General features: G+C 42.9%; 1 protein-coding gene across 4 annotated transcripts in view; it reads left to right on the top strand.

The window, feature by feature from the left end:
* LOC122260815 (GTPase-activating protein CdGAPr) overlaps nt 1-10000 on the top strand; it is a 214217-nt gene that overhangs the window by 74881 nt on the left and 129336 nt on the right. For all 4 annotated transcript variants that reach the window (XM_086552664.1, XM_086552651.1, XM_086552652.1 and 1 more), the window contains exon 4: nt 3657-3902. In XM_086552664.1, coding sequence (XP_086408790.1) covers nt 3657-3902 — 246 coding nt within the window. The remainder of the gene's footprint in view (nt 1-3656; nt 3903-10000) is intronic.

Genomic DNA, 10000 nt, shown 5'->3' with positions numbered 1-10000 from the left:
CCATCAATCATCACCATCTATCGCCATCATCACCACAACCACCATCAATCATCACCATCTATCGCCATCATCACCACAACCACCATCAATCATCACCATCTATCGCCATCATCACCACAACCACCATCTATCACCACCACCACCATCAATCGCCATCATCACCACAACCACCATCAATCACCACAACTACCATCTATCACCACAACCATCACCATCACCGCCACCATCACCACCACCGCCACCATTACCACCACCACCATCATCACCACCGCCACCATCATTTGCATCGTTGTTTATAATCAACTTATTATAACGCCAATACCGATCCCTCGAACACGACGTGAATGAGGCAACACTAACATCATGGCGCTGACGCAATTGCACTGATGCGCGTTGTTGCCATTGCAATGTGCCACGCTTCCGTTGTTAACGCGGTCGTCGTTGATGGTGATTGGCGATGGTGATGGGGTGGTGGTGGTGATGGTGAGCTTGTTTTTTTTTTTCAAGAATAGAGTTAGAGATTGGGAGTGTCTGTGCGTTTATCTTGGAGTATTTGAAAGAAAAATGATGATCTAAGAGATGGTGTTGTGTTATTTGCTCTAAAAAAAAAAGAAAAAAAATATATATATATATTTGTGTATGCGGATTACTCGAGGAATTTAGAATAGATAGAATAAAGGCATATTAGTAACTGCAATGCATTAGCCTAAAAAAGGATGAGAAATTAATTATAATGTTGCATATGATAAATGATCTTTAAAAGAAGGAAAAACATGTGTTGCGCAAACTCATTCATTGTTAAATAGAAAAAGGAAAAATATTGATCATAAACGAAAGTATTGTAGATTTGTTCATTGATCTTAGAAGTCAGAAAAAAGGGGAGTGGCTTCAGTCTGTCGAGAGTCAAAGGGTCAAGTTCAAAAAAAAAAAAAAAAAAGTGCTTACTTAAAAGAGAGACATAAAACATAAAAATCATAAAAATCTGGAACGGAATTAATGTATTTTTTTCGTCCCTTTGTACCTGGGGAGCATTGTCATTTGCTGGCCTTGGTATGAGATTTTTTTTTTTTCTTCTTACATGGCGCCGTTTTAGACAAGAAACGCAAAAATGATATACTATCTAAATACCATTCCCTTTCGCTACGTATGATCGGAAGAGGTAGAAAGAAGAGGAAAAAAATAGATGAGAAAAAATCAACCAAGTCTTTTTTGTCCCCCCTCAAAGAGAGACAGGGTCAAGCATTAAAAATGGAATAAAAAATCGAAAAAAAGAGTGGAGCCGCTGAGCACAGAACGCTCTATTGCACTTAAGATCTAATGCGTGTGACTGTTGCCGGCAATGCATCGCTAACGTTGTCATACCGCGTAATGCGATGGCGGGGGCATAACGCAATAATCTTGTAAAAAAAAAAAAAAAAAAAAAAAAAAAAAAAAAAAAAAAAAAAAAAAAAAAAAAAAAAAAAAGAGAAGGGAGGGGAGGCAGTGGAAGGGGGAGGGAGGGAGGGGAGGAAGGGGAAAGGGGAGGGGAGGGGATGGGAGTGGAAGGAGAGGAGGGAAGGAAAAGAGGAGGGGAGGGGAGTGGAAGGAGTGGAGGGAAGGGAAGGGAGAGGGAAGGAGGGAAGAGAGGGAGGGAGGGAGGGGAGGAAGGGGAAAGGGGAGGGGAGTGGAAGGAGGGGAGGGAGGGGAAAGGGGAGGGGAGGAAGTGAGGGAGGGAAGGACGGGAGGAAGGGGAAAGGGGAGGGGAGAGAGGGAGGGGAAGGAAGGAAGAGAGGAACAATAAAAGAAAGAAAAAAAGAAAGGGAGGAATGGAGGAAGAGGAAGAATGAAAGTGAGAGACAGAGGCAGAGAGAGAGAGAGAATGAGAGAGACAGACACAGAGACAGAAGAAACAACTTTATTTTCCGACCAATTTCTCACTCGTCACACAAAACTCTCTCGCGTCCGTGACTCAACTTCATTTCATTACTTGGTGAAAATACCTTTTTTTTTCTTCATCTTCCTAACTCTTTGTGTTACGTGTTTTTTTGAGGCCTTTGACGTCATGCTGCTAGTCCGACATCGTTTATATGTCTTCTTGTTGTTATTATAAACCGCACTTTGTTATTTTGGGGAAGGAGGAAATATTAAAGAATTATTATCATTGTTTGATAGTTATTATCGAAGTTTTTACTAGTGCTATGATTATTGTTATCATCATCATCATCATCACCATCATTGTTGTTGTTGTTATTATTATTATTATTATTATTATTATTATTATTATTACTACTACTACTACTACTATTATCATCATTATCATTATCAGTATTGTTGTTATTATTTTCATTATTACTATTATTGTTATCATTCTATTGTGTTAGCTATTGTTACTGTTATTATTATAATTTTATTATTATTTTTAATATTATTAGAATGAATAGATTATTATTACTTAATGGTAGGAAGATTATGCGTAGTCAAAGTCTCGTACAAATATCAAAGTTGCAATCATTTTTTGTTTAGTGTATTTGCAATAATTTTCAATAATTGCAAATAATCTCCTTTATTCTATTGAGTTTATTAGCTATCGTTACTCTTCATATTCAGTGATACCTCTAGTGGCTTTTTGATTAAAGTTGCATACAATATTTCAGAAGTATGATAATTCATAAAAAAAAAGTTTCATTCCATTAGTAGTATTGTCTTTTGACTTTGAGCGGCTGACTCCCGCCTATGTTTAAAAAAAGAGAGAATTAGAATATAATTTAAGAGCGTTGCATTTTGCAATTAAAAATGTTCTTCGTAATTTGGAGTCAGCGGTTGTCGTTTTTTTTTCTTTCTTTCTTTCTTATTTACATATAACTACTGTAATAACGAATAATAAAATGCCAGGTTGCTCATTCGACGTGCTCTTGTAACGTAAAAAAAAAAATTATATATATTCGACATTTGTTATCATGATATCCTCCAGTCATTTTGAAATGGAATCAACTCATTCCGTTCCAGAGTTTTATAATTTTATTCATGGTCAACAAAATAACAAGGTCAATCTCGATCTCCATTGGTATGGTCTTTCCGGGTTAGGTTTAGTTACCCCGACAATCGCGATTGAGGACTTGTATTTTTATAACATTGTTGCACTCTTGATTGATCGGGTTCATGCAAAAGGTTTCGCCAAGATGTGTCTTTACAACACGACCCTCACACAAAAAAATAGTAATGATAATAATAATAATAATAATAATAATAATGATAATAGTGATATAAATGGTAATGCAGATGTTTTTATTATTATTTTTATTGTTATTATAGTTGCTATAGTTTACATTACTATACTAACAATAGTAACAGTAATAATGATGATAATGACAGTGATGACGCAAATAGTGATGATCACAATAATGATGAAAATGATAATGATGATAAAAATAGCAATAATGATAATAATGATAATAGTTATAATAACAATAATAATGGTAATGATAGTGATAAGAATGGCAATAGTAGTAGTGATAATAACAATAGTAATAGTAATAATAACAATAATAATAATGGTAATAAAACTAATGATAACAATAATAATGACATTAACAATAACGATAATGGTAACAATGATAACAATGATCGTAAAGATAACGAAGCTCTAATCCGCCCTTTCTCTTCCTCTCCCTCTTCAGGTAACGCTGGTGTCGGAGGAGCTGAAGCCGCTGTCCTCCGGGTGCAGCAGCGGGAGTAGCGAGGACGCGGAAAACCGTTCTCTCCTGGTGCAGGTGAGCTCCCTGGGCCGCTCGTGGGTCCTGCGGCGCACCTACGAGAACTTCCGCTTCCTCGACAGGCAGCTGCACAGGTGTTGCTACGACCGGAAGTTCTCGCACCTGCCCGAGCCCCCGCCGGAGGAGAACCTGCCTGGGGACGATAGAGAGGTGAGTGCTGAGCGCTGGTGGTTTTCGTCTTCTTGCTCTTCTTATTGTTGTTATTCTTCTTCCTCCTCCTCTTCCTCCTCCTCCTCCTCCTCCTCCTCCTCCTCCTCCTCCTCCTCCTCCTCCTCCTCCTCCTCTACCGTTTCTTCTTTTTCTTCTTCTTCTTACTCTTTTTTTTCTCTTCCAATTCCTCTTCTTTTCATCTCGTTTTTCTTCTTTATTTCTTTCCTTTTCTATTTGTGTTCCATTGATGTCTTTTTCCGCTTTAGAGGAATGAGGTACTAATAGATTTTTTTTTGTGGGGGGGGGGCGTTTACTAAATGGTTTGTTCTAGAGTGTAAGATGTAAGAAAGTAGATCAGTCCGTTGGCAGATGTCAACATAATGGGTTAATGGAGATTATGATTTAATAATGGCTGGTGATAATAGCGAAAGCTTGCCTTGTATATATACATGTATGCATGGTCATTTTGATAAGAACGTGTTAAGGAAATCTAAACAAAGCAATTTAACTTGAGTCTGCCGTGAATTTGTGTCCGTTTTCTGTTCTTAGGAAGTGATAGAAAATAGTGTAAAGGTAGGAGATACTATTCTAAACCAAATTTAGGTAAATAAACCATTTAAATTAGCTTTTACATTCACACACACACACACACACACATATATATATATACCAAGAGTTTTTTTTTCCCTAAATTGGTACTTTTATTGATTTATAGAATGAATATTTAGATGACTTAGATATTTTTGTTGCAACTAGGCATCGAGTCCCTTCGCTATTTGCATTTACATTTACCCGCCTCCGAGTGTCAGCCCTCACGCCTTCGTCCGTTTTGTCCTTCAGTAGAGTCAGCGGTGTTCAGTAGATGCTAGGGTGTTTTAGTTATCGGTTATGTTGTTCTTCTGTTCGTCAAGACGTTTTCATTGTTTGTTTTCCGACGCGGTAGAATCAAGACCTGTTGACGTGCGGGAGAAGCTTTTTAAATATTTAATTAATTTTTGCCTCGTTCCGGCCACGTTTCCTTCCTTCTCGTCCACATGACAGTTCTCACTTCATTTCCCTTCCCTTTCGTTCTTTGCAAACCACTTCCTCTCTCGCTTCACCCCACCCGTACCCCTTACCTCCGTCCCCCTCCCCCTCTTCCTTCCTTCCTTCCATCTTCTTCACGTAATGCTGCTCGGTCAGTGTCTTTTCAACCGAGATTTACCAATCTGCCAACCTCGCTCAACCTCTCTCAACCTCGCTCAACCCCATTCATCCTCGTTCACATCCACCTGGTTGGTAGAGGAGAGGTTAGTGACACTTATCGGGAGGTGTGAGGGCGGTGGCGATGGCTTGTGGAAAGGCATAGGAGAGAAAGGAAGGCTTAGCGATAGGAGTCAGGAAAGTGGAGAGGGGATGGGGGGAGTTAGGGAGTGTGGGAGGGGGCTGAGGGAGGGGATAAGGGTGAGAGTGAGAGTAAGACTTGGAGGGAAGGAGGGCAGGAAGGGTGAGAGAAAGAATGGGTGAGATTGTGGGCCAGAGGGAGAGTGAGAGCGAGAGAGAAAGGTTAATAGGACTAGGAGATAATATAGAGACATTATAAAAAAAAAAGTAGAAGAGGGAAAAATAAATAAAAGTAATTATTTTTTTTAGTTGAACAATTTTCGGAACATTTATGCAGATATGGATGAACATATTAACGCAGCGAGACGAATAATCTACTACCGACGGCGCCTGCGGGATATATGAGTCTTCTATTACTCGCACACGCGTCGAGTACCTGCCTGAAGGAGACAGGGGGGGTGGGGCTTCCAGAAGGAGGAAGCGAGAGGTGGGAGAGGGAAATGGAGAGGGGAAGGGGGAAAGGGGGAGGGGGGAAGGAAGCAACCCCACCAGTCATTGCCGGCTGTGTCTCCCACTTCCATCCCTGTAAAACATAGGATAAGCGCGCTGCCTGTTGGTGCTTGCTTCCCTCGTGTTAGGGATGCAAGGCGAGGCGCTTCTTCTGCTCGTAATCTCGGGTCATATGTTCAGGCGAGAGGCGTCGGTGCGCGAGACAGGAGTCGGTTGTCGGAAGGGCGCCTTGGCTTTTGAGGGGGAAGACGAAGGGAGGGAAGAGGGAAGAAGGAAAGCGAATAGATAGAGAGCGAGGGATCGGAAGGCAATTAAGCAGGTTCACGAACAAATAAGCAAGGGGATTCGCGAACAAGCAAGCCAGCAAGTAGACAAGATAGCAAGCAAGCAGTTTAACGAACAAGTCAACAAGCATGCAGACTGACAGACAAGCAAACAAGAATATTCACGAACAGGTAAACAAGGTAGCAGATTCGCAAACAAACAAGTAAACATTTACGAACAAGCAAGCTAACTGATCCACGACCAAGTTAGCAAGCAGGCTGATTCATGAACAAGCAAGTTATCTGATTCGCGAACAACCAAGCAAACGAGATGATTCACAAACAAACAGGCTAGCGAGAAGATTCACGAACAAGTAATCAGGTTCCTGATTAAACAAAACAAACGTGCAAGCAAAGAAATCCACGAAGCAAGTGTTGCAGAGTTGCGTGAAGGCGGCAGGAGGTTCTCGAGATGTTGCACGTAAGTGTCGAGAACATCTGTTGACGCGTGTTGCGTGTTAGTGGTCGTGGCTGTGGCGGCGCCGAAGGAGTCGCCGCTGCTGTAACGGCAAGGGCGGAGGAAAGGGGGTAAGGGAAGGGAGAGGAGGGAAGGAGAGGAGAAGAGAAGAGGGGACGGGAGGGGAGAGAAGAAGGGGAGGGGAAAGGAGAGGAGGGGACGGGAGGAGAGGAGAGTAAAAGAGGGGACGGGGATAGGGGAGGAGGGAAGGGGAGGGGAGGAGAGGAGGGGACGGGGGTAGGGGAAAGGGCGGGGGAGGATTACAATGATGATGACTACCCCTTCCCCCTATCTTTCCTTCTCCTTCCTTCTTTCTCTGATTCTCCCCTTTCCCTTACCCATTCCTGAAACACACCACTTCACGCCCTTCCCCCCATGTCTTTTCCACTTAGGTCTCTTCTTTCCCCCTTATTTGGTCCTTTTGCACATGTCTTATAGGTCTTTTCTTTTTCTCCATTGTCTCCACCACCTATCTTTCTATTTCCCTTCCCCCACTTCTTTCATTTCTCCTCTATCCGATCATAACTTTATTCATCAAATTCTACTCCCTTCCCCCCTCCCCATCCTTCCCTCCCCCCTATCCTTGGTCCTTTAACATCATCTACCCCTTCCTTTCCTTATCCTCCCCTCTCTTCCCCTCAACTCCTCTCTTTCCCCTCACCCCGTCTTTGTTCTTTTTTTTTTCCCCTCCTCCCTTCTTTTATGTTCTTTTCTCTTCTTTCCCCTCTCTTTTTCCTCCCTTTTTTCTTTTTCTTTTTTTCTTTCCCTCTTCCCCCCCCTTCTTTTATGCCTCCCTCACGAATCTTCTTTTCTTCTTTTATCTTTCCCTCCTCTGGGTCCCTCTCCTTCCGTCTCTCCTTTCGTCTGCCTTCCTTCCTTCCTTTCCTTGTTCCTTTCCTTCTTCCCCGCGCTTTTTCTCTTATGCTTTGCGCTTTCCTTCCTCCCTTCTCCTCTCATCCCCTTTCCCCCCTCTTCTCCCCTCCCCTCGCCACTCGACCCCCCTCTTCCCTCCCCTTGTTGTTTCTGATCCGCGTTCCCCCGATTCCCTTCCCTCTCTTCCTTCCTCCCTCATTTCCCCTCCCCTCTCCTCCTCACCTCCTGTTTACCTCGAACAAACACGGGCGCGCCATCAGCGAGCGGCAGCGACTGATGGTGGTCGAGTCGCTGATGAGCCCGTTGCTGCTCTCTCCCTCGACGCGGTTCGAGCAGTCATCGCCGGGACACTCGTAGGACACGTAGGACACATAGGACACTCTGCTCTCGGATCGCGGTGGCTGATCGCAGGGTGAGGAGACGGGAGGGCAAGGAAAGGAAAGGGAAGGGGTGCATTGATCTGCTCCTGAGGTTGCATTTGGAGGATGCCTGTCATGTCTGAAATACGGAACCGTGTGGTGGAGGAACGCACTTGTTTATTCGTTCGCTCACACACTCACTCACTTACTTACTTACTTACTTACTTACTTACTTACTTACTTACTTACTTACTTGCTCATTCACTACACTCACTCACTCACTTACTTACTCACTCATTCACTACACTCACTCACTCACTTACTTACTTACTCATTCACTACACTCACACACACACACACTCTCTCTCTCTCTCTCTCTCTCTCTCTCTCTCTCTCTCTCTCTCTCTCTCTCTCTCTCTCTCTCTCTCTCTCTCTCTCTCTCTCTCTCTCTCTCTCATACGAACACACACATCCTCCGTCCCTCGCTTCCTTTTTCTCTCTCTCTTTCCCCTTCCTCCTCTCTCCCTCTTTCCCTCCCTCCCCCCTCCCTTCCTCTCCCCCTTCCTCTCCCTCTTCCTCTCTCCCTCCCTCCCTCCTTCCCTCTCCCCCTTCCTCTCCCTCTTCCTCTCTCCCTCCCTCTCTCCCTCCCTCCCCCTCCCTCTCCCCCTTCCTCTCTCCCTCCCTCTCTCTCTCCCTCCCTCCCTCCCTCTCTCCCTCCCTCCCTCCCTCCCTCCCTCCCTCCTTCCCTCCCTCCCTCAATTCGCAGAGTACTCTTAACGCAGCGTGAATGAAGATGAAGTTTCATCCCAGAGATTCGCGTTTTAAGCAAAAGGCATTCAGGTCCTTAGGCAAAAAGAGCTTTTTCCTTCCTCCTCCAAAGCGGAAGGCGAGGAGATTCTGCGTCGTTTTTTCTCTCCTTTTTTTTTTTCTTCTTCTTCTTCTTCTTCTTCTTTTTCTTTTTCTTCTTCTTCCTTTTCCCTTTTTTCCTATTTTTGATACTAACATTCTAGGAATAGTATGGCTGAATCTCGAAGAAAATGTACACACGAAAATATTTTTTAGTGTGTGGTTTTAACACGAATTAGTGCCTCTCTCTTTGCTTTCGTAGTAGGTTTGTGCTTTTATTGTATTAGCTTTTTTGAAGTTTTTGTTTTGTGTTTGTTTTGATTTTTTTAAATCTTTTGTTACTAGTGTTTATTTATTACATATATATGTGTGTGTGTGTGTGTGTGTGTGTGTGTGTGTGTGTGTGTGTGTGTGTGTGTATATATATATATATATTAATATATATATATATATATATATATATATATATATATATATATATATATATATATATATGTATATATATATATATATGTATATATATATGTATATATATATATATATATATATATATATATATATATATATATATATATATATATATATATGCACACACATACACATTTGAAGATTAGAAAGTGCTTGAGAGCGAAAGGAGAGTCGAGTGTCCTTCGCTGTCGCCCGTGTCATTCACAACGCGAACGAGTCTGCAAACCTGAATGGGATCTTGGCGTGCTGGAGTAGGCGAGAGTAAACCACGGAACCCTCTTTCGAGATACGAGAGAGTGAGGGGAAGGAGGGGAAGGGTGGAGAAAGGGGAGAAGCTGTGGAAGTAAGGGCGTGAAGTAGGGAGGGAGAGGGAAAGGATGGGAGGAGGTGGAGGGTGAGGTGGAAGGAGAAGTAGGGTGAATGGGAAAGGGAGGAGGAGAAGAAGAGGATAGGAAAAATAGGGAGAGACGGGGGAAGGGGAGAATAAAGAGGGAAAGATGAGAGAAGTAGGGTGAAAGGTAAAGGGAGAATTGATAGAAGTAGTGGGAAAGACGAGAAAGACGAGAGAGCAAAGTAGGAGAAATAAAGGGGGGGAGAGACGGAGAAGGAAAATGGAGAAACAATAGAAGTAAGGAGGAAGGAAATGGAGGGAGGTATAGTGATAGAAGAAATAAGGGGGGAGACGGAAAAGACGATGAGGAAGAGGAAGAGAAATAGGTAGGGGAAGGAGGAGAGAAGGAAGAGGGAGTAGGGGAAAGTGAAGAGGAGGAAATAACGGGAGAAACTAGGAGGAGAAGAAGAATGAGGAAGTAAGGAAGAGAGATGATAAAAGTAGGGAATATAGGATAACAAGATAAGGAAAAAAGAGATACCAAGAAAAGTAGGGAGGAGGGGAAGAAGGGGAGAGAATAAGGAATAAGGAAGGAAATTAAAGAAGAG

This window comes from Penaeus japonicus, unplaced genomic scaffold (genome assembly GCF_977035675.1).
Source record: "Penaeus japonicus unplaced genomic scaffold, GWHDUDI00000001_assembly GWHDUDI00000027, whole genome shotgun sequence".
Lineage (NCBI taxonomy): Eukaryota > Metazoa > Arthropoda > Malacostraca > Decapoda > Penaeidae > Penaeus > Penaeus japonicus.
Note: the sequence above shows the minus strand (reverse complement) of the source record. Positions and strands in the feature narration are given on the sequence as shown.